Source organism: Bactrocera tryoni, chromosome 4 (genome assembly GCF_016617805.1).
Source record: "Bactrocera tryoni isolate S06 chromosome 4, CSIRO_BtryS06_freeze2, whole genome shotgun sequence".
NCBI lineage: Eukaryota > Metazoa > Arthropoda > Insecta > Diptera > Tephritidae > Bactrocera > Bactrocera tryoni.
The window spans coordinates 64,769,312-64,795,163 of NC_052502.1; the positions used below are offsets into that span (position 1 = coordinate 64,769,312).

At 36.8% G+C, this 25,852-nt stretch overlaps 2 protein-coding genes across 2 annotated transcripts in view; both read left to right on the forward strand.

The window, feature by feature from the left end:
* Nucleotides 1–1,546: 1,546 nt before the first annotated feature.
* On the forward strand, nucleotides 1,547–6,196 carry LOC120775015 (angiopoietin-4-like). Its single transcript, XM_040104965.1, has 7 exons — nucleotides 1,547–1,756; nucleotides 2,010–2,093; nucleotides 3,639–3,722; nucleotides 3,800–3,874; nucleotides 3,984–4,058; nucleotides 5,416–5,994; nucleotides 6,061–6,196. Exons 1-7 carry the CDS (start codon nucleotides 1,551–1,553, stop codon nucleotides 6,119–6,121), a joined length of 1,164 nt encoding a protein of 387 aa, XP_039960899.1. The 5' UTR covers nucleotides 1,547–1,550; the 3' UTR covers nucleotides 6,122–6,196.
* A 3,267-nt stretch (nucleotides 6,197–9,463) lies between these two features.
* Nucleotides 9,464–25,852, forward strand: part of LOC120775860 (acidic phospholipase A2 PA4) — a 32,719-nt gene continuing 16,330 nt past the window's right edge. The window contains exon 1 of the mRNA XM_040106230.1: nucleotides 9,464–9,993. The gene's annotated coding sequence lies outside the window, so the exon portion shown is untranslated. The remainder of the gene's footprint in view (nucleotides 9,994–25,852) is intronic.

Genomic DNA, 25,852 nt, shown 5'->3' on the forward strand with positions numbered 1-25,852 from the left:
GAGAAATGTTTGATTGAAATGAAACTTTTAGGATTTATTCTTATATATTTGAAGAGTCTTCTAAAATTTTTTTATTATTATACATTAGATATTCTTTCATGTTTGAGGAGGCGCCTCGAGTGTGCAATTTCTGTGTGGCGGGCAAGATGCAGGTCGCAATTTTCATCTGAAACAAAAAACACAAAAGAAATTTCTAATTTTCAATAGTGTAATTCCAAGGTGAACCAAGAAAATTCAACAAAAAGTGAAAAATTCAACAATTTTTCTCAGATTAAAAAAAATGCATTTAAAAAAAAATTACTTTGAATCATTTAAAAACCGGATTAATGTTAACTTTCTTAAGGTATTTTAGGTTCACCTAGAAGAGAATTTAATTCCAAATACAACGCAGTTTGATTCGTTCCGATGGGATATTTACTTTTTTTCTATCCTGCCCACCAATTAAGAAAAATCGTAAAAATGAAAAACCGAGAAATCGCGCGTCAAAGTTTTCGCTTTCTGCCCAACTCACGCTCATATACATATCTGCTAGACGCTCGGTCACTATTTCCCTTCTAGTTCCGAAAATATTTCGAATTCCCCTCTAAAACTTTGGGGGCATATTCTTAGAATACTTTTAAAGGGATTTAAGCAAAAAAAAAATATTCGATTTTTTGAAGCTTCTAAAGCAGGCTTAAACATATTCGCACAAGCAGTAGTACATATATGACACATAAACAAAGTCACTAATGAGGAAAGGCAGTTACGGTTAAGTTTATCACGTTTTGGTTATATCAAAATCAAACGCAACTAACTGCTGAAGCCATCCATTGACAAAAAGGACACCTAATACGTAGAACAGTCTCCAGACAGTTTGATGAATTACTATCGACATGACAAACTAAACCAACTAGACGTTAAACTAAATACAGATCAGTGCCTGTTAAGGATTCCCCACTGTCGTGGGAATTAATCGAAAGATAATGCAACTGGAAAACCCTATATTTATATAAAGTAGTACGATATATAATATGTGCATGCATATCCAGTTCAATTATAAATACTATATATGTTTTGATATATTATTTATGTGGACTTGATTCATACTAACTTACACACATACATATATTAATATTTCCAAAGAATTCTCTAATCGATTAGAAACTACTTAGCACGAACATGTTGTAACAGAAGCCGACACAAAAACAAGTTCGAAACCGGATTAAACTATGTACGGTCTTTAAAAATCGAGCCTTTCGAAAATCTTTGAAGTTCTATGGTTTTTATAGAGTGTGAACTGAGTTTCATTAGAACTCTTAGGGCTGTCGAAACTTTATTAGCTATCTCTCTAAATGGAAAGTGAGTGAAAATTCTTCTGCAAACGTCTACTTTTGCAAACATTTTTGATATTATGTTGTCATAACAAATTTATTATTCAAATATTGTGTGTGGGTATAAAAATAAACTGTATGCTCAACTCAAATGTACTTCCGTGGTGATAATCGCAATTTGCCATTGAATTTCTTATTGTGCGAGGCAAAAATCAGTCGAAAACTAGCGAGCGCTTTGAAATGTATAAAAAAATAATACGGTGTCTCTGCTATTTAATACTTACTTGGCACACTGTAAGTGTCGGTAGAGTGAAAGCAGGGAAAGATAACGACTCCGAACAGCCTTTTACGATACTCTTAGATGCAGAGAATGAAATCAGAAATGTGGTGAACGGCTTAGATTCATTTAGTAGCAAACAAGATAGCATGGAGGAGACGCTAAAAAGGTAAGGAATGACAAATAAAGTGCTGAAAAAACGCTTAACTCCATATTCGGTATATATGTATTCAGACTGAGCAAAATGTGGAATATTTTTGAGTAAGATCTTATTAAAAGAGGTCTTAAGACACTTGTCTTCTAATTGGCAAAAAATTGTGTTTTTTTTTTTTGAAGTTATATGATTGTATTATTTGTTTTATAATAAATAATAATAATATATATGCATATTAATAAATAATTTTATAATAATCTATCTTTAGTGTTCAGACCGTTCTGGAAAAAATCGAAGAACGATTGTTGGAACTAGAAAGCACCGTTAAGACTGTTGCGAATATTGAAGAAATGTGAGTGTTATTAGTGCTTAAGTTACGACTATTTCAAACTCTTTTCTAACTCTTTTTGACAATGCTGAAGTGGCTATAAAGGTTTGAGGATACCTAGGCCCTGGTTTTATCTTAGCTTGCCAACAACAAAATAAAACAAAAAATGTGGTATTGTCTCTTGGCACGTAATGGCGAACGCCAGATTGTGTTTCCGTCTTACAAATGTTCCTCATGAGATTCACTAACTGTTCGAATTCGGCTATTTATTAAATTAGTTTAAAGTACATACCTGAAAGAGTATGTTGAAAAGATCAATCATATTACTGTTCACAGTGCGTGAAATCTTTTAAATATGGAAATATTTGAAACAATTAACGATTTAATAGACATCAGCCATCTGATTCATGGAAGAAAGTTCAAAATTTCCATCGCAGGTTCTCTAAGTGAGCTTCGAAGTGAGATCGATATTTCCAAAATCAATAAAAAAGTCAGTGGAGAGACGGTTGTTGAAAAAAAAACTTTAAGTCAGGTTAACCCATCGATCCATAACACTCACGTAAAGATACAGTGGAACAAGTCGGATAAGACACAATGATATTATAGCGTTTATACTAATACCTATTATAATTAAAAATGTAAGACTCAACTCAAATTATTCTTCTTGACGTCAAAATGCCGCTTCATAAAGTTTACTAGACACCCGAATGGTTGAAAAATAGTTAGATAGTTAGACGATAAGTACATATATAACCCTTATAGCCCATTTATCGGGGTGAAGAGATGAATAATGCAGGATTGGAAACTTCGTCTGATTACAACATATGCTGCCAGACGAAGCACAAAGGAGATTATGAACTGAACTGAAACTACTACCACTCACCTCAATTCCCACAACAGCTGGTTCTACGCACCGGAATTGACTCGGATTTCATCCGACCAAGGGCTGTTCTTTCGGCGGTCTAACCCCGTTTGGATCGGTAAGTGTAAGTGTACTACCACTCACCTACCCGGTCCGTCACATGCAATGAAATACAATAGAAAAGGTATTACTGGTCTACTACCTGCTTTTTTTATGATTCTATAAGGTACTACCTTGCAATTTACCTACAACAACTTATCAAGTTAAAGCGAGCGATTGCCGAAAAACGGACGCCAATAACTTTAGAACAAGACAACGCTTGGCGTCATGCTGCAAGACCGGTTAAAAACTATCCTCTCTAGGCTTTATTGCCTAGAAATTGTCATTCTAACCAGCCTTCTGTCGATGCAGAAGGCCCTCACTGGAACACGATTTACATCTGAACAGGATTTCAAAAATTTGTTTGATTTCTTTGGAATGGAATCCACAAAATGCCTTTAATAATGCTTTTATACATTTTTTTTTCTTAAATAAGCATTCAGGTAAAAAAAAAACACCAATATAGTTAGGGACCCAACGGAAAGAACTTATTTAACCTAAATTTAATTAGGTTGTAAAAATATTGAACAATACTAAGTATGCGTATTCTCTTATGCTCCCAGCTTAATATTGGTAAGCATATTTAAAAATATATTTTTGGTTCTTAGAGTCGAGTCTTTTGGAAAATTATTGGAAAGTCGTCTGGGCGAAATAGAGAACAAGTTGAGTTCCACGGAAAATATTCAACAAGTGTAAGCGAATATCGAAGCTAGATAGTTCTGAACTTATAATTGTACCATAGTATAATCTGCGACTATTATTTTTTTAGAAACCATGCCTTTATCGAGCGGCGGTTAGATGAATTGGGGTCAAATTTGAAGTCAACCCTAAGTAAACAAGAAGTGTAAGTATAAAACGAATTGAAGTGAAAACTCGTTACACTAAATAAAAATTACACAATCTAGATATTTCCTGATATAATACATACCAATTTCTTAACTTTTTTTTCTCAGAGTCCGGAGTGGAGTTGGAGGTGTACCTGATAAAAGCTTAGCGGATATCCCCGCCGAAGTGAACAGATGCGCCAAGTAAGTATTGATAGATAATAAAGAAGCAATTCGATGCTCGTTACTTTTTAAAGAAAAAACACAGAAACTTCAAATTTAATGTGAATTTATTATCATTCTTTCAAATGGTGGCCGCGGCTACGTCTCATATGGTTCATCGAGCATTTCGACTAGTAACTGGCCAATTACAAGCGTCATGTTTTCTCCAAGGCCTGAATCGAAGCGATCGCATAGACTTTAGACTTCACATACATATCTCTACAGTGAAAAGTCTAACGGTGTGATATCACACGATCTTGGTGGTCAATAGACCGGCCCAGAATGTGAATTTATCTGCTCACCGAATTGTTCTCTCAATAAATCTATTGATTGATGCGATGTGTGGCAAGTGACGGGTTCTTCTTAAAACCAAGTGTCGTCGAGATCACGAGCTTTAATTTCAGGCATCAAATAGTGGGTTATCATGGCGCGATAACAGTCGCCATTGACGGTTACGTTCTCACCGGCATCACTTTTGAAGAAATATGAACCGAGGATTCCACTGCATGAAATGACAGCTCTTTAATCCTTCAGGTTGCTTTTCGTCCCAAATGTGGCAATTTTGCTTTTTCACTCACCCATTGAGTCAGAAATGTGCCTCATCGCTGAACAAAATTTGGCTCGAAAACGTCGGACCTTCTTGGAACTTTACAAGAGCCCATAGAGCGAAGCGATGTCGCTTGGGAAGGACGAGCGGCTTCAGTTTTTGCAGAAGCTGTATTTTGTATGCTTTCAATTTAAGATCTCGACGTAAAATACACCAAGTCGATACATACGTCAGCCCGAGTAGCTGCGAACGGCGCCGAATAAACTTTACTCGGTCTTGATGCACACTCTCAGCTACGGCCGCTATATTTTATTCACTGTGTGCTGAACGTGGTCTGTTCGGTCGAATATTATCCAATAATGAATGCTCGGTCGCAAGATGGGTGATGGCGTTGCGAATAGTACGCTCAGTTGGCTGATTATGTTGACCATAAGTTGAGTGAAGCACAAAACCTCCAAAGCAATAACTCATTACTTCACAGAAAACGAACTTTTGATAAAATGAGGTAGGTTGCCTCTGAGTGTAGTTCTTTAGCTCAACTTCGTTAGCACCAACCTTCTACTTTATCTTGATTGCCGCTGTAACTTTCTAAACCATTTTGCCCGAGCTCACAGTAATGTGGACTTTTGTTTTTGCGGACATAAATTGTGTTTTATGCAGTGAATTTTATCCGCCTGATCTCGAACCATTTTGTCCAGCTTAACCGACTTAGTTTATCTCTTATTCGCTGTATGGCATGCGTCTCACTGGAACCATTTTTCATTTAGATTACCGATGTTATTTACTTTTCAGGATGGCTAGCTGTAAACTAAAAGATGCACGCAATAAAACGATTTTGTCGAAACCAGAAGTATATAGTGATTGTGCCGATGCGTGGCAGCAGCGTGGACCTCAATTTTTTACCGGAATTTATGAAATCAATTTGCCAAACTTTCAGCCGTTCGAGGTGTTTTGTATGAACGAATGTACCACTTGTTGCCCTTGGACTTTAGTAATGCACGGAAGTGCGCAAAGTGCAGAAAAAATTTATCAAAGGAGTTGGCTTGAATACAAGCACGGTTTTGGAAGTGCAAGCACGGACTATTTCATTGGTTTAGATCGTTTGCATGTGTTGACAAAGCGAGCGCCACAAGCCCTTATGGTTCGCGACTATGTTATAGGAAACCAAAACATTTTCAAGGAGTTCAGCATTAAAGATGAGCGATACGATTTTGCGGTGGATAATTTAGTAAAATTAATGGTGCAGCCTTGGGGTTATAACGATATCTCAGATGGCACAGGTGATACATTTTCAAGTAATAGTGTGTGTGCGAAGGTGCGAGGTCGCAGTTGGTGGTATAACCAAGGATGTATCTCCAGCTTCGGAATTGAGTAAGTTTCCCGAGCTATTCATTAAACTTTATTCAAAAAGTACATATATTTGATACTTTTTTACAGGTCATTTACTGAAAACATCTTTATGGCGATTCGCCCCAAGGCGTGTCAGGAAGATCAATAATAAGTGAAATTATGTATTATTTTATATTCCATTTCAATAAAATTAATAAAAACCGAGAAAAAACGTTACACCGTAGCTATTACACCTTTCACTTATAACGGGAGATTAAAGTATAGATGCTTTTTTTGACAGATCTTTGATTTTTTGTTCAGTATTGTTTGGCATTTCATCATGGCAAGACTTACAAATCAAGTTCAAGTTCTGTAAAGGAGGTGTTTCGCGTGCTTCGCGCAACTTATGGTCAATATAATCAGCCTACTGAGCGTAATGAGCGTACTATTCGCAACGCCATCACCCATCTTGAGACCGAGCATACATTACTCGATAATATTCGACGGAATGGACCACGTCCAGCACGCAATGAAGAAAATTTAGCAGCCGTAGCTGAGAGTGTACACGAAGACTGCGCCGTTCGCAGGAACTCAGTCTGACGTATGGAACGACTTGGCACATTTTACGTCAATATATTAAATTGAAAGCGTACAAAATACAGCGAAGAAAGCAAGAGGATAGTTTTGTTTGAAGCTCTCCATTTATTTTCCTTTTAGCTTGCAATGTCTGTCATAAAGCTAGAGGTAGAACTACTGTTCCAGAGTGCAGCCTCTTTCAGAGCGTTGAGTACTAACGTGGGTCTTGAGCTCCTAAACTCTAGTCGAAGAGCGCTTAGTTCTCATTATTACTTGCATCGAGCTCCCAAGACTTGAATGAGCGTCTAACATTTGCGGTATCGTTGGAAATTGTGAAACCTCTCATCCTGCCATTTCCCAGCATCAGTTTATATGAAACGGCTAAAAAATTTGACAGAAGCCAATTGTGGAAGTTTTGTGGAAGGAGACGAGGTAAAATCAACTCAGTACTGGACTGTCCAGCTTTCGCAAGACTCAGTTTGAAACCTTAAAAATCGCACCTTCAGTTTCACAGGTGAGTTAGCTGGAATTGAAATGCGACGTGCTCAAATGTATACATAGGGTTTGAATTCGTCTCTAGGAATTTACTGATATCACAAATAAACAGTTCATAAATGTGCAAGAGTGGTCCGCGTTTAGATATCTAGATAAAAAGTGCTTTTGAGTATGAAAACCAGATAAGGCCTTGAATCAAAAGCCACTGATAAACCTAAATCTAATCATTTCTTTCTATTATATGTATGTACGAGTATGTATATGTGTATGTCACGCTTGCAGAAATCATGCCGCTGAACCCAAATCTCAACGGTTTTGAAGCATAAATCGGCCAATACTGCTGCAATTTCACGTTCGATATTCCTATGAAGTTCATCAATCGTCGCTAGTTTTCAATAAATCGATTGTGACATTCGCTGTTTGGCTGGTGGCGCCGTCCTGTTGAAACCACATATTGTCCAAGTCCATATTATCCAATTAGAGCGAAAAATATTATGTTATCATTGATTTTGGTGGTAAAGCTGATCATGTAAGTATGTGTGATCTCTCGCAAAATCCGACACTAAGACGTCACAGAGATGCCCAACGCTTGAGGAGGACGTGTGAGAGACTGATTTGGGTCTTCCTCAATTGATGCGCTAACGGTAACAATATTCTCGACACTGTGGGCACTTCTTTGTCTCACTGGCACGGGAACATTTTATATTGTGCCTCTGGCTTCAAATTTTTCCACTAGACGCTCAATTGCTGATCTGACAGGACGATTATGACGACCATAAGTTGAACGTAGCGCTCTTAAAGTTAGGCTGCCGACTCCGAATTTTGGTAGCAAATTTTAATAATTTCGACTCGTTGTTGGATCGTATATCTTTCCATGATAAAATGACAAAAAAACGGGATATGTATATATATATGGCGTCGTTTGCTGTCCCTATCGACCTACATTTATAGCGTCCCTACTGAAAAAGCCGTTATATACGAAACAGTCCCTCAGTTGTTGAGGTAGGTATCGATCGGAAATTTTGAACACGTCCTTTTCTGTACAAGAAGCTGCACCTTCGTCGGAACTACCGATATCGGACCACTACAGTATATACATAGCTGCCATACAAACTGAACGATTGGAATTTTAATTTAAAACAAGAAAAAACGTTAACTTCGGTAGCTAAATACCCTTCACAGGTGCATTTCTGTTAGTAACTATGTGTTCAGTTTGTATGGCAGCGATATGCTATAGTTAACCGATCTGATCATTTTCTTCGGAGATTACATTGTTGCCTTAGAAAATAACGTATACCAAATTTCGTGAATATATCTTGTCAAATGTGAAATTTGTCCATACAAGCATTTGATTCCGATCGTTCAGTTTGTATGGCAGCTATATGTTATAGTGGTCCGACATCGGCCGTTCCGACAAATGAGCAGCTTCTTGAAGAGAAAATGACGTTTGCAAAATTTCAAAACGATATCTTAAAAACTGAGGGACTAGTTCGTATATATACAGACAGACGGACAGACAGACGGACATGGCTAAATTGACTCAGTTCGACATACTGATCATTGATTTATAGGGTCTCCGACGATTCCTTCTGGGTGTTACAAACTTCGTGACAAACTTAATATACCCTGTTCAGGGTATAAAGATATCTTCAAAATTCGGCATGGGTCGGCATGCCTAAGAAAATGGAGCAATCTCCGAGAAAATATCCACATCGCATCGCTATAGCATATACCATAGTTGCCATACAAACTGAACAATCAGGATTAAGTGTTTGTATTAAACTATCGCTTTTATACAGTTTTTTCTCACTGTGTACTCACGCTTACTAAACTTTTCATTCATAACAGGCAAGCTTTCTGCCTGAAATGCCTTTTGAAAAGATAAATATACTATATGCCACACACATGCATATACATATACTATATACTGATTGCATATAACTTCAAAACAACGAAAGCTTGCAATGCGCGCGTCTACACAGACCGTCTTTTGGCCGTGAAAATGCCAAAGCTTCCGCCACTTGAATAACGAGAGCAAAACAAAACGCAATAAACGAAAGTGAAGCAAAAAGGGCAAATTGGTTAAGCTTTAAGTGATAAATATGTGTCTGTGTATAAAACCACGGGCAGCTGTTTGCAGCTATATGCACATACATATATGTACAAGTATGTATACATATAGTATATGTATAGCATATGTTAAGTGAACTTGGCTAGATTTCTTTGCCAGAAGCATCTTAAAGCCCTGCGTTGAGTCAAGCGGCTTCAGAAGGTGTGCTAGCCACTGGTAACAGCTGCTTTTTTATGTGTGTATGAGTGCGCCTATGAACTTCAGTATCCAATATAGTATATGTAGATTTTTGATTATCCACATGTTTGTATGCGTACATTATCAGCGGCAGCTAGCTGTGGTATCTACACATTGCTGCAGCTCGGCTGCCACAGCGCGTTATGGCTCAGTTGCGTGTGGACGCACCACGGATGTGGACAAGAATTCCAGCGTTCGGCGCTTAAATGCCGCAAAGTGCGTGTTTTCAGCTTAGTGCGCTTGCAATTTGTGCATGTGTATGTGAATGTGTGTGTTCGTGAATACTCTTCGAGCAGCAATCCTTAAAGAAACGCGCTATTTTATCAGATAAATTGTGGTTTGAAGCCTCAAAGTGAACACACAAATAATACAAAAAATTATAATTAAATGTAGCGCTAATAAAACTGTTAGATAATAGCGGCACGTTTCCTCTGTATAATAATAAAAATCAAGAGCATATACGACAACTGCAGTGCTGTAAGCAAATCTACGGAAATAAGTATCACATATCCTCGTTTGATTGCTGAAAAAATCGCATGCGATAAATATATACATACATGTACCATTACTTAAAGCTATAAACCGACAAATATAAGTAAAGTCGCTACTACCCTTCAAACCAGTAAAATTATCAAACGGCGTCATCACAAGCGCGTCAGCAGGTAAGTGTCCTTGCCGATACGAAACTACATATAGTATATGTAAGTATGTACATACATACATATGTATATGCGCACCATGAACACCACCGGCTGCTACGATGCTCGGTATAGCAGCGTATTGCAACTGTTTGGCGTGCTGCAGATAGCAGTTAGCTTTTTGATATACATTTTTTGGAGTGAAATATGAAGGTCAGCCTTCCTTCGTACACAAGTATACATAAGTATGCCATTTATGGCTAAATACTAGTATATAAAAAGTATTTAAAAAGGTGTGTGTGTGTAGGAATTCGCTAGTTATAAGTCGGCTTCAAAATTTTCATCTTGTTATTGTTGGTTAAAGTTATTGTTTGTTAAAGTTTTTGCATCTATATCACTCACTTTTAGTACCAAATCACATTCTGATAAGAGATCTACTCTCAAAAATATAGGATCAGGGTCCACTCGAAATGTAACCAATTAAAAAAGCCATAAATTCGGTTTGGAAAATTATTTTTATTTATTTTAAAGTACAAAATGTGTGAAAATAATCATAAATTCAGCACAAATTCACTTTTGCTCGATATGACCACCTTTTGCCTTAACTATGGCCTTGAGACGGTCAAAAAACGAATCGCAAGCTGCCCGAATGCGACTTGCCGGTATTTTGGCTCACTCACGGACAATGGCTTTCTTCAGCATCTCGAGACTGGTGTATTTTTTACTTCGCACCTTGCTCTCCAAAATGGTCCAGAGAGAATAATCCATTGGATTCGCATTTGGTGAATTCAAGAGCCATTGTGTGGTCGTAATGAAGTTTGGAACGTTGTTTTTCAGCCATTCTTGGCTCACTCGCGTTTTGTGAGGCGGTGCTGAGTCTTGTTGAAACGTCCATGGTCCATGGTCCAAACGTCCATTTGCGACCGAAATGTTTGTTTGGCCACGGCTTCAAAGCAGCCTCCAGAACACTTTCCCGATAATATGTCGCATTTACTTTGACGCCAGGCTCGATGAAAACAATTGGAGAGCGCCCATCTGCGATGACAGCGGCCCAAACCATTATTTGTGGCGGGTGCTGCCTCCTGGAGGCCAACCGATGACTTAGATTCTCGTATGCACGGTCGGTCAAGTAAACCCTATCGTTTTGAGAGTTTACGAATTGCTCAATTGGAAAATCTTTTTCGTCAGAAAACACAATGTTCAGAGTTTGACCGCTTTCGGCTAAGCGAACTAACTGCTTCGCTTTCTCAAGTCTTACTTGTTGCTGCTTCGGTGTGAGATCATGGGCCTTTTGGAACTTGTAAGGCTTGACCTTGAGCTCATTTTTCAATATGCGTCGGATGCTGCGGTCGGATATTTTCAGTTCTTTAGCCATTTGATTGGCACTTCGTCGTGGATTTCGCTCAAGTCGCTTCTTCACTTTCCGAACCATCTCACGTGACGTTGCAGTCTTTTGATGACCACCTCCATGGCGTTTTGCGCTGCTATCAGTATCATTGTAACGAGTGATGGTGCGATAAAAAAAAGCTTTATTTACATTAAGGTGTTTGAGCTCACGAACAATTGTTGGCTATGATTTTCCAGCTAAATATAAAGCAATCACACTATTAAGTTTGCTATCAATCGCTGATAATTTTTTTTGCGTTCACTTTTGGCAAAACGCTTTTGTACAATTGTGAACAATACTCCGAACTGTCATTCAGCAAATTTATAAACAGCTGATTCCAGTGCGACAGCTGCGTGAATGGTCCGTAGTTGGTTACACTTCGAGTGCCGGACCACAATAACTAACCGATTTGTTCGGTATAAAATTTAACAAAAAGTCAGATATAAGAACTAAAGCGATATCGTATATTTTTGCTAATTACATAATCATAATATGCCAAGCAAAATATTCTCTCCGAAACTTAGTGCTAGATTTCTTTTAGTGACCGATATAAAGCGCCTACCAAGAGGAATGACGTGTTGGCTATTGTGGTCAGTCAAATCAGACAATTGCATCCTCAAAAATTGACAGTTTGGTGCCGAATATAGAATGTTAGCATCATCGGGTCTAATCTCTTTCGAAATGGAAGGAAGTGCCGATACCAGCAATAGCGAGCGTTGTAACACGATGTTGACCGACTTTTTTTCTGGAACAGAGATAGATATCTCTCCTCTATTTCCAACAAGACGGTGCGCTGCCTCATGTTTTACGTTTAAACATGGACACATTGCGTGCAAAGTTTGGGCACTCGTTAATTTCGAGAAATGGTCCAGTCAAATGGCCGCCAAGATCTAAAGCGTATGACATTTATGTATTGAAGATTATCTCTTTCAAATATTGGCCGTGGCTAGGTCTCAGATGATCCATCTGTTCAGTCCAATTTTCGCTGAATCTTTCGAGCATTACGACTAGTAACTGACGAATGATATTTTGCTCGAATTCCTGAATCGAAGCAGGATTGTACGTATAGACTTTAGACACTACATATCTCCTCGGGAATAAGTCTAACGGTGTGATATTACACGATATGAATGTCAATCGATTGGCGCAAAACGAAAAATTATTTACTAATCAAAGTTTTCTCTCTTTGAGCCATTAATTGATGCGATGAATGAGAAATGGCGCCGTCTTGTTGAAACCAAATGTCGCCAAGATCACGAGCTTCAATTTCAGTCATCAAATAGTCGGTTATCTCGGCGCAATAGTGGTTGTAATTGCTGGTTTCGTTCTCACCGGCATAATTTTTTCAAAAAAGATGGACCTATGATTCCAGCGGCCCACAAATCGCACCAAACCGATGTTTTTTCTGGTTGAAATGATAGCTCTTGAATCTCTTCAGGTTGCTCTTCGTTCCAAATGTCGCAATTTTGCTTGTTTAAATCCCCTTTGAGCCCGAAATGGGCCTCATCGCTGAACAAAATTTGGCGCGAAAACATCGGATCTTCTTGGAACTTTTCATGAGATCTGCCTAAAAGAAGTTCCTCTACTTAGATCACCCAGTAGAATAGATTTAGCTGTATATAAAAATATTATAACAAAAATGATTTTGAGTGACGCATTTTCATCGCGAATAATGCGAGGTCGACACGCCTATTAACGTACAAATAATCAACTGATAGCTCCAATCGATCAGTTACCGACCACGTAATCCATCATATAACTGTAACTATTATAATGTTAAAGCTGTCAACTGGTAATTACCGTCACTTTTAATCCGTGTCGATCAAATGCGTACAAGCTTCAATTGTTTAGACACATTGGCAGCAAGCCAAATCTTTTCAATGTTTATTTTACTACTATTCCTTCTCCGCATTCAACATGTGTTGTGTTGTTTTTATGCAATTGTGGTATTAATGTTGGATTGCAAATTGCTAAGCCGTAAAAATTTCAAGTTCAAGCATAAACCGTTTTTTGTTACGCATACTTCCTCTTTTGAAATGTGAGTATTTACTTTCTAAAAATGTCGATGATTAAGTGAACTTTTTGATTTTGGAACTTTTCGTCTGCCTTTTTCAAGTTAAGGGTTAGAAGAGGAATGTGAATTCGAATCCCACTTTTTCAAGTCAAGGCTTAGAATCAGCCTTTTTCTTGTTAAGGCTTAGAAGAAGAATTGAATTCCAGTCAAACTTTGAAATTAGGATTTAGCAAAAAATTGGGATTAAGCCGTATAAACTCACGCAAGTTGGAAGCCCCTCGCTTGCTGTAATACTAATGGTATTTGGATACATGGATTCAAGGGCCTTTGTCTGCAGACTTCTATGCAATTAATTAGCAAGTGTTCTGCAGTTTCAAGCTCTCTGTCGCAGAACCGGCAGTTACCACAAGAAGCAATGTTATTTAAGCACTTCCTGAGCTTACGGTGGCCAGTGTAGAATACGACAAGTTTGTCTCTAGGGAGGTTGCTTACATATTTAAAGCTGCTGAGGTTGTAACCACCTATTAACAACTTGGCATGGCACATTCCTTGGATTGTTACCAATACCTCTCACAGCCTACTTCTTTTTCCTTGCAGAACCACTCCTTTATGGTACGAGGACCCACCGCGATGAATAGTTCAGGTTCTCCCATGTTAGTGAATACTGCGGAGTGGACGAGCTCATCAACCAGTTCATTCTCTATATCTATGTAACTAGGCACCCAGAAAAAGTGCACTTGGTTATGTACCGATAGACTGCTCGCCGTTCTCTCCACTCCTGTTCACGAGTAGTAGCATTGAAGGTTTATCTTTACGTACCGACTTATTTCTGCTTGAAATATGCTCAGAAAACTTCCCATATGTATGAAGAGTTTGGTTCGCGGTTCTGCGACTCCTATGTCGGTGTATCACTTGTGATTGTACTATCCCTAAGCAGTAGCTCGAGAATCCATTCAGCCTTACTGCTAAGGCCGCGATGTCTGAATTTGGTATCCCCACAAAACTAATACGGCTGTGTAAACTGACGTTGAGCAACACGAAAAGCTCCGTCAGGATCGTGAAGGACCTTTCCAAGCCGTTCGATACCAAACGAGGTTTCAAACAAGGCGACTCCCTATCGTGCGACTTCTTTAAACTACTGCTGGAGAAAATAATTCGAGCTGCAGAACTTAATCGAGCAGGTACAATCTTTTATAAGAGTGTACAGCTGCTGGCCTATGCCGATGATATTGATATCATCGGCCTCAACACCCGCGCCGTTAGTTCTGCTTTCTCCAGACTGGACAAGGAAGCAAATCAAATGGGTCTGGTAGTGAACGAGGGCAAAACGAAATATCTCCTGTCATCAAACAAACAGTCGTCGCACTCGCGACTTGGCTCTCACGTCACTGTTGACAGTCATAACTTTGAAGTTATTTGGGAACCAGCGTAAACACCACCAACAATGTCAGCCTGGAAATCCAACGCAGGATAACTCTTGCCAACAGGTGCTACTTCGGACTAAGTAGGCAATTGAAAAGTAAAGTCCTCTCTCGACGAACAAAAACCAAACTCTATAAGTCGCTCATAATTCCCGTCCTGCTATATGGTGCAGAAGCTTGGACGATGACATCAACTGATGAGAGTTTTCGAGAGAAAAGTTCTGCGAAAGATTTATGGTCCTTTGCGCATTGGCCACGGCGAATATCACATTCGATGGAACGATGAGCTGTATGAGATATACGACGACATTGACATAGTTCTGCGAATTAAAAGACTGCGGTTACGCTGGCTAGGTCATGTTGTCCGGATGGACGAAAACACTCCAGCTCTGAAAGTATTCGACGCAGTACCCGCCGGGGGAAGCAGAGGAAGAGGAAGACCTCCACTCCGTTGGAAGGACCAAGTAGAGAAGGACCTGGCTACGCTTGGAATATCCAATTGGCACCACGTAGCGAAAAGAAGAAACGACTGGCGCGCTGTTGTTAACTCGGCTATAATCGCGTAAGCGGTGTCTACGCCAATTAAGAAGAAGAAGACACCACTCATGCGTGATCTGTGAAAAAAGGCTATTGTAAAAAGTACCTCTACTTGGATCACCCGTTTAAATTTTTAACGATTGAAAAATATTAAAGTGTTGCTACCAACTGCTATTTCATTTCACGCAGCTGTATATGAGGTGGGTACAAGGCTTCAAGTTCCAGTGCAACTCTAGCTTGAGATTAAAATGTAGATCAATAAGAAGAGAAGTGAAGTAACGTTATTTCTATCTTGAAGGAAATCATATATCAAATCTTTGTACTAGTGTATGTATATAATGTTGGTAATTAGACAAGAAACTTGTAAACAGTGCCCTGCCATCGCCAAGGGTGTATGCTATTTGTATTGAAGGTGTCAAAGAAATTACAACGCTTGCAAGTTCAAGCCAAGCTTAACACATACATGCATACCTTTGCTTACAATCACATTTCGTGCAACAATTAGCTGTTTGGGAACGTGTCAATGACATATTTGGCCTCAGCGCATAGCCGTCGACATTTAACTGACGGCAATTTATAATAGATTTCAACGGAGATGCTCACGTTTTGTGGAACTAGAGTGTTGTGCAGATACCGTAGTTGCTTAAATGCCAGAGAAGGAAAGTGAGACATAAAGGGGGAAGTTGTCTTACAACAACGACCTAATTTTTCACATAGTTAGTGAGATGACGTGAAAACTAAATATGTCATTGAATAATTGCTAAGCTTAATTTTTAATTTTTTAATTTCCAAAATTTTAAATTAAGCTATTATATGTACTAGGTGTGACAGTTAAGTAACAAGACTAGCGCAATAACATGTTTTATTATGAATTCCTAGATTACTGCTAATTGTAATCTCAATATCTCGTCTCAAAAGTTATTTTTTCTTCTTCTATTTTTCATCTTTGTTCAGTTTCTGCTAAATATACGTTAGTTTTGAAAACAATAGTCTAATATTAAAACTCCCAAAAGAACCCTAAGTATGCCGATGGCGGGGAAAGGAGCCACTTAATTCGAAAGTATAGAATGCAGACAAATAAGTATCATTCCTTTTGAAAATAAGCATCTAGATGCCTTTATAAAAGACAAGCTTCCATCGGCTAACCGAACTGAACTGAAGGGTAAATCCACGGAGACTGCAGTTCACACGCTAACCTTAAGTATAGATCGAGCTTTAGAGCATAAGGACCATGTGCTAAGAGCCTTTTTTGATATAAGCGTAGCATTTAATTTTGGATAGAGCCCAACATCATGACATGGGGAAAAGCTCGATTGAGCTGCAAGAAGATTAATACAGAAAGAAACCAAGCCGGATTGCTCAGATTAGCATGAATAGGAACTCAATACTTCTGAAACAATTTCGGATTGAGTGCTCTTCTTTAAAAGAAGATGATCCAGACGACATAGCTATATTCACGGGCAAGTTCCACGATACAGGTAATAGCCTGATAAATAATGCTTGGCATGTCATACATTGATGGACGATATCGGCATTCCTAAAAATAAATGCTATTAAGACAGTTGATGAGATTGATGAGTGCCACCCTCCTGTGTAGTGGACCAGCATAGGAAATACGCAAGTCGCTAAAAATGACAAAATGACACACAATGGAATTTCCGAAAGAGCTGACAGACGGATCAGGGTGAGATGGAATGCCTTAATTGGACTGCATTGTGGTTGTTGGCCTAATCAAAGGTCACAACTTAATGGCATCGGATGAAAGTCGTATGCGCTTGCATAAAGTAGATATGATAGAGACGCTGGTACACCTCCGCTGCTTCTATCCGACCTTAACTACTACTCGTCTTAGATATCTAGGAGACACTTAGTTCAATGTACTGGATGAAGTATCAGAATTAGATTTCAAATTTCTATTCAATTTCGGAAAAAGTGTTGACGTACTGTAGGAAGATAACTTTGGCTCATATTAATCTGAATCTCAACAAGGCATTACAAATTGGTGTCAGCCAGTCAGCATAACCGAACCTAATCTAATCTTAACATATCAAATCGCTAAATAGACTCCTTCAAAAAATAACTGACTATACTACTTTTCCAGGAACAGAAGTGGATATCGGTTAACTTTACAAAAGTTTCCAATAAATTAAAAGTATAATATTTGGGTTATACTTGTACATTTGGAGGACTCGTTCGAGCATTTCGACTGGTAACTGATGAATCACACGCATGATGTTTTGCTCCAAATAAACTTTAGACTTTATACATCTTCTTCTTCTGGAGGATGGAGTCATGTGTAGAAGTTCACGCAAGTGAGGAAAGTTCTCTGATCGCCATTCACTTGGGAGTGGCCAGAAACGATTCTTTTACAAATGGCTCAAGCAGCTCACAACTTCCGGTCTTTGACCAAGTATCCTCTGGGTAGCCTAAGAACATCCGTTTGAAGGCGAGCTAAAGTGAGAAGGCGAAACATCCCCTACATAGGGTTGTGCGCTGGGTTTGGGACCCGCCACGTAAAAAGCCCCCCCAATGAAAGACTTTATACATCCCCACAGGAAAAAGTCCAACGGTGTGATATCACACGTTTCTGGAGGCCAATCGGCCGGCCCGAAACGTGAAATTATCTGCTAACCGAAGTGTTATCTCAATAAATCCATTGATTAATGCGATGTGTGGGAAGCGGCGCCGTCTTGTTGAAACCAAATGTAGCCAAGATATGAGCTTTCATTTCTGGCATTAAATAGTCAGTTATTATGGCCATAGGCAGTTACGTTCTCAACCGTATAATTTTTGAAGAAATATGGACCAATGATTCAACCGGTCCACAAATCACACCAAATCGTTGTTTCTTCTCGGTGAAATGACAGGTCTTGAATCTCATCAGGTTGCCTTTCGTGCCAAACGCGGCAACTTTGTTTCTTTACATACCAATTGAGCCAGAATTGGAGCTCATCGCTGAACAAAATATGGCGCGAAAACGTCGGATCTTCTTGGAACTTAGCGTAAAATGCGCCAAGTCTTTATTTACGTTAGTCCGATTTGCTGCGAACGGCGCCAAATCATCCGTTAAATTCTTTAATTTATTAAATAAATGCATAACCATAACTTTAAGCATACCTATGAATACCGGTACCACTTGAGACACTGGCAACTGGCAAACGGCTTTCAGTTTCTGTTTTGCTCGCAAAATTCACCGAATGTTTGAAAATCAGGCTTGCCTTAAATAAACGAAAAAGTTCAAAACAACTCTTGCGATCGCAGACAATAGTGAATTTCACGAAAAAGAACAACAATCTTAGACAAATTTTAATTATGCAAATATCCGATAAAAAAAAACTAAATTTAGAAACCACTGACGGCTATGCAACACAAAATTAATTTGGCGAAAATTCGCTACACTCTTAGTTGCATTCCGAAAACCTTGAAAGAGCTTCAAGTGGTTATGCTAAAAGAGTGTATAGCTCGTAGTGATGGAGAAAATTTGAGGTCAATAAGTGGGTGCAGCAATATAAACGCCATAACGTCAAAATTTGTATATTTGTATGGTGTTATGAGCAAAGAAGATGCCAAGAGAATGACGTCTCTTCTATTTACATATTTATTGTTATACCCTGAACTGGATATACAGTGCTGTGCATACGCTAAGCAACTCATCCCAACTTTCAAAAATTTGTCAAATTACTCTCAAATAAACAGTCATCAGGTAAACGTTATAATATTTATTGATAGCTTAGGTGAAAACAAAAAGAATACGTAACAACAAAACTTGTACTTTATTCTTTTACTGTTAAATAAAAAACAAAAACAAAATCAATCCAATAATAAGCTGTGCATAATCTAAGCAACTTTTTAATATTTTGTATAAGAACCGTTATTTTTTATAACGGCAGCACATCTTTTGGGCATTGAGGCAATTAAATTTCTCAATGTAGTTTTTTCGATGCTTGTCCATTCTTTTTTAAATCCTTTAAACAAGTTGTCCTTGCTTGTAAATCGACTTGATCCCAAGCGCCGTTTGACAGTTGCAAACAAAGTCTCGATAGGATTCAAGTCGGGTGATTGTGCCGGCCAATCAAGGGGACTTGAATTCTTTTCGTCCTAAACCAATCTTTGACCAACTTCGATGTGTGTTTCGGATCGTTATCCTGCTGAAACACCCAACGAAATGGCATATGCGGTCCATTTTGTCCACTATTTTGTGTACAGGGCCAAGCCGATTTCCCGAGAAGCATGTCCACACCATGACATTTCCTCCAACATGCTTGACAGTCTGTTTACAGTAACTTCCATGTAGTCGATCACCTTTCTGGCGCCTTACTGTACACATGCTGTCTGAATTGAAAAGGTTGACTTTGACCTCATCGCTAAAAAAAACACTATTCTACTTTTCAACCGTCCAATCAACAACAACAATATTCTTTTTGTATTTTTTAGTCTTCAATTCGCAAAGCAGTACATTGCAACACCATGAATCTTTCGCAGAACCTTTCTCTCAAAAATTCATAATACCTCCGTGCCTCTGCAACAAATAACAGGACGGGTATACAGAATTTGGTCTTTATTTGTCGAGAGAGGACTTTACTCTAATTTGCCTATTCAGTTCGAAAAAGCACCTGCTGGCAAAAGTTATTTTGCGTTGGATTTCGAGGCTGACTTTGTTGCTGGTGTCAATGCTGTTTCCACGATTGAAGAAATTATCTACGACTTCGAGGTTATGACTGTCAACAGCAACGAGGGAGCCGAGTCGCAAATGCGACGACTGTTTGTTCGATGACAGGAGATATTTCGTCTTGCGCTCGTTCACCACTAGGCCCATTTGCTTCACTTCTTTGTCCAACCTGGCGAAAGCAAAACTAACGGTGCGGTTGTTATGGCCAATTATGGCCAAGTCATTCGTTGGAAAGTTTTATTGTATGTATTAGGTCTACAACTTTGCTTCCAACGTTTTCCAATAGATGTCTCTAGGGTCAAGCACTGGTCGATTAAATCGTGTCATATCGATCTTGGACATTTGTGTCAACATTAACCCAACAAAATATTTGTAGAGATCTGTTTAACAGTTATTGAAGTATGATATGGTGACTTTACATGGCGCTAAAATTTTCGACATTGTGCCACAGGCATTATATGTACTTGTGTATGTGGGAGGAGTGTATGTTTTGGGTTTTATTTAAATTTGATTCTTGTTGGGGTGAATGCTTAAAATATCGAGATAATCCTCAAATATAACACTGATTGAGACTTCAATTTTAATGTAAATGCTTCTATTATTTCATTTCATTTTGTGTTTGGAATATTTGACCGAGCAGGAGAATCAGCTAGCCTTTGATTCACTTAACTTTGGAAAGTAGCAAATCGAACAAACCACTGGTATAAATGACATAAACTGCAGAGTTAGAATATCAAGCGTTTATACCACTTTAATAAGCTATTAGTGCGCTCTCTTTTACTGACTCCAACGGCTCCAGTTTGTTAATGCTCCTACCTGTACATTAATATGGATTCATTGAGTTATACAAGTAAAATTCATAAGAAATAAGCAATTTTCCCAAAAATAATCAAACTTCAACCGTTAATATCTTTTAACCGGTTGGGTTTATGAAAAAATCGTTAGAAACCTTTTTGTAGAGCATTCAATTTCCTAAAAAATCTAGGGAACAAGATATTTTTTCAAGTATTTGGAAGCGAGATATAAATTTTTCTATCTGATAATAAGAAAAAATAGAAAACTGTAAGAAGGAGGACCTTCCCGTTACAATTAAGAACTCATGCTTGGAGAGGCTTTTTAGAGGTGTCTAGGAATCTATTTTTCAGAGTACCAAACGAAAAAAAATTTTTTTTTTCCTTTGATTCAACCTACTGTACATATTTCGACCACAGAGTAGAGCAAAGCAAGTGGCGAATCGAATAAGCCGCTTGATGCGGTAAAGCGAATATGAGAAATTTTTTTGTGAAATATTTTCCATGTGCTCATATGTGTCTACATTGATGTTGCTTGCTTGAGGGCACAATCAGTGGCGCCAGCACATCAAATCAATCTGAAATAACTGCTTCAAGAATGCCCAAAACAAGTTAAAAACAAAGTCAATAAGCTTCCGTATAATTTATACACGCTTTAAAAATTTATAAAATATATGTGATCACAAGCATGGCATAATTAACAAATTAATGGAAACATCTGCAAATATTATATGTTAATTGTTGTTGTTATTGGCTTCAACTTCTGTTTTGATCGCATATTTTTGTGCAAACCAATATCAAATATTTTATTCTCCAAAAATATGCAAACACATACTTACATACAAACATATTTTTGAGCGTCAAAGGTTAGTAAACGAAACTGTAGGTAACTCTAGTGATTCTATATAACAACAATAGCTACAAGTGTGCACTATGTGTTTATTTTTCTCATATTAAGTCTTTATTTGTTTAAGCTGTTAACACTTCTTCTGCGCGGGCTTGTGTGTGTTTACAGCTTTAGCTGCTTCAATACAATTGCTTGTTAGAAAAAATGTTAGACAAGCCCAAGTTCAATAAGATTGGCATAGCTGTTCAGTTAACTGCCAACGCTGAACGGAAACGGACGTGTCTCATTGTTGCGGAAGTTTTATGCGAACGTTAGTATAAACGTTAGAAGCGTATGCGAAAAGCAAACGGAAACGTGAAAAATCAGGAATAAAATTAAATGTGAAAGTGAGTGTGCCATTATAATGCAATGGCTAAGAGAATTTAAGATATAAAATAATGAGGTTTAACAAGTATAAAGTAAAAAAAGAGATTATGAATTAGGAATCCGGCGCCGAATCATAAATTAAAAAACAAGATTATGAATTAGGAAAAAAATTTCTTTGTTTTGTAAAAGTTTTAGAAATTAAAAAAAAAACAGAAAATTAATTACCTAAGTTTTTTATGTGAAAATCAACAAGTATAAATTAAAAAAAGAGATTATGAATTAAATAAAAATTTTAGAAATTAAAAAAAAAAACAAAAATTGAGGTTCTTTAACAAGTATAAATTAAAAAAAAGATTATGAATTAGGAAATTTTTTTTATGTAAAAATTTTAGAAATTAAAAAAAAAAAACAGAAAATTAATTAAATATTTTTTGGGAAAATTTTAGAAATAAAAACAAATATTTAATAAAAAAAAATTAAAGAACGGAATTAAAAAAAAAAAAAAATTTAACTGAAATATGTATGATTTTTTCGTAGAAACTTTAGAAATTAAAAACGTAAAATTAATTATTTAAAAAATGTGTGTTTGTAAAAATTTAAGCAATTACAAAACAAAAAAATAATAATTAAAAAAAAACTGAAAATTAAATAAAATTAATTATTGAAAACGATTTGTTTTTGCAAAAATTACAAAAAAATAATAATAATTAAAAAAAACATTTGAAAATTGAATAAAATTAATTATTGAAAACAATTTTTTTTTTGCAAAAATTTAGAAATTTTATTAAGTTCGAATATTATAACTTTTGTATAGTATCATAAAGTAGTGAAATAAATAATTACAATACTTCAAATAGATATATAAAAACAAAAACCATTTTAAATACAAATAATCATAAGTACAATTATATAAAATAATACGAATATAATATAATAGTAATTCATAATTACTGCTTTGATTAATAGTTTATATGTCATAGTAAAACTAATGCTAGAAGAAGTGGTGAAATTTAAAAAAAATTATAAAAATAATTTAAAAATTTAATTTTTAATATAATAAAAATTTTTTAATATACAAAATTGAAATAAACAAATATATATAATATAATAATTAAACAGTTAATATATAATTATTGAAACCTGTTACTAAAATAATAATTAATAATAACCAATAATATTGCTCTTATAAAAAAAAATTTGAAAATAATTGAGGTTTGTAAGTAATACAATAAAATAAAGCGGAAGTGGAAAATAATAATAATTAAAAAAGTCAAATAAAAACAAGCAAAAACGTTAACTTCGGCTGCACCGAAGCTAATATACCCTTCACAGGTGCATTTCTTTTAGTAACTATGTGTTCAGTTTGTATGGCAGCTATATGCTATAGTCAACCGATCTTAACAATTTCTTCGGAGATTACATTATTGCTTTAGAAAATAATCCATACCAAGTTTCGTGAATATATCTTGTCAAATGTGAAAGTTTTCCATACAAGAACTTGATCGCGATCGTTCAGATTGTATGGCAGCTATATGTTGTAGTGGTCCGATATCGGCAGTTCCGACAAATGAGCAGCTTCTTGAAGACAAAATGAGGTTTGCAAAATTTCAAAACGATATCTTAAAAACTGAGGGGCTAGTTAGTATATATCTATATAGACAGACGGACAGACAGACGGACATGGCTAAATCGACTCAGCTCAACATACTGATCATTTATATATATACTTTATAGGGTCTCCAACGCTTCCTTCTGGGCGTTACAAAACTTCGTGATAAACTTAATATACTCTGTTCAGGGTACTCTTCAGTGTTGTTGTCCTCATGTCAAGTCAGTGGCAAATTTAGGACCAAGCGAGTTAAGCCACAATATTCAAGATTCCCGAGGTTTCGACCAAAATTGGTCAATGCGCACCTCTTGATGGGAACTTTAAGTGTCATGTTCGTTCATTGTTTTTATATAGCAAGATTCTATCTCTATATATTGTGGCAAAAAACTTATAATATTTTAAAATAATAACAAAAACAATTTGCATGACGTTCGGGTCTACCTAACCGGTATACCTGAATTTTTATCCAGATAAAGACTATCAATGTAAAAATGTGATATATGTAGTAGGTATTATGGGATTCGAAGATTTTTGACATTTTGTATCGCTCATCATTTTGTCATTATATATCAGAGCTTAATATGTCCTCAAGCTTTCCCAGTTCTGTCTCAAATTGGTCTAAACTGTAGTATAAACTAACGCAGAGCTTTCGGTGGTAGTATTAATGAGAAATAGCTGAAAGATGCTCAAAATCTTTCAGACGAAAATCGATATTACAAAATAATCGCACTCATAGCAAGTAACTGTATATATAGATATACATATAAATATGTCTCCAAGTACTTATACTTACAGTGAAGTCGTAAGAGTATGATGACTATCATTTTTATTAAATTAATTATCTGCTGCCGCTAAAGAAGCATTGAAAATGAAATAATGAGCCATCAAAACCAGTTTAAATTACGAATTGAATGAAAAAGATTTTTTGGCGAATTTCAATGCCACAGTCACTGTAAATACTCGCAAAATAAAGCCTTTTATGTGCACACATGCCTATATACATATGTACATAATGTAACCATTCGAAGCATTCTTTATATTTTTTACAACGTCGTTAAAACTAAAAAACTTTAGTATTCAGGTTAACTGCTTAAGAAGCGCGAAATAAATTGAATTTAATTGGCACTAGAAATAGAAAATTTAAACTAAATCTATTAAGTTGCTTCTCATAATCAGATTATCTACGCACAGTTCAAACACTCGCGTGAGTTAAACGCGGCAAAAAATGTTTTCGCACAGACAGTTGGCAAGTCGCAACATAGAAAAAAATATACAGCTGAAATAAATCCAACTAGAACTTAACTCAATCTGATTAAGACTTTGCATAAACTATTTTTTCTATTGGCCAACAGCATAATTTCATAGTTCTTATCGCTCGTTTTTATACCTTGAACAGGGTGTATTCAGCTTGCCACGAAGGCCACAAGATTTTGTATGGAATCTTTGGTATTTGTGTAGGGTATTCTTGGTGCTGTTGAAATATACGTTTTTTTCTTTTTTTTTATAAGCGAGCGTGAAAAGAATGTTGAACTGGCATAAAAAACGCGCCGAAGACAAGCCTGACAAGCCTTGTATTTGAATCTTTGGGAGAAAGTTAATAAATTTAAGGGGGTCTTCTGGTCTAAAAGCATGAATTTCAGGTAATTTTTAAAGTGTCGTAAAAAAAGGCAATTAATATTTTTACTATACATTTTCTTATTAGTTATTTGTTAATTTTAGAAGGGTACAGAAAAAAATTAAAAACTAAAAAAAAAGTAAACAATTTCACAAATTACGAGCTCACGAAGTGGGGTGTCTCTAAAAATTCCCACATGACCATACCCATGATTTCAACCCTCCTAGTTATCTGAAACCAAAAAAAAAGAATTAATCTAGAATAACGTCGCAATGGCCGGAACTACGGAAAAGTGGGAAAAAATTTTTTTCACAAAATGGCGACTGCCTGAAAAAAAAAGTTTTTTCGAATTACTTTTTCTGACTATTTCGAATTTTTTAAAAATAATAAAAATAAAAAATTGGGGATGGGGCTAGTTCCAACTATAGACAAGCCTATAAAGCAGACTCTATAAAAATTTCAAGTAAATAGGTCCAGTAGAACCTGAGAAATCGTGGGTATCGTTCCGAAAAAGTCAGTTTTGAGAAAAACTCGTTTAAAGTTTCGCGTAAAGTCTTTTTTTCGATTAGTTCCGGCCGAACCAGTTTGGATGCCGGGTCAGAAAAATGCCTATATCTCCGAAAATAA

Bases quoted from the DNA above. Each gene is read 5' to 3' on its own strand.
- LOC120775015 (XM_040104965.1), top strand. From the start codon at position 1,551: ATGTATAAAAAAATAATACGGTGTCTCTGCTATTTAATACTTACTTGG. The intron at 3,723-3,799 runs GTAAGCGAATAT...TTATTTTTTTAG, and splicing joins ACGGAAAATATTCAACAAGT to AAACCATGCCTTTATCGAGC. The intron at 5,995-6,060 runs GTAAGTTTCCCG...ACTTTTTTACAG, and splicing joins ATCTCCAGCTTCGGAATTGA to GTCATTTACTGAAAACATCT.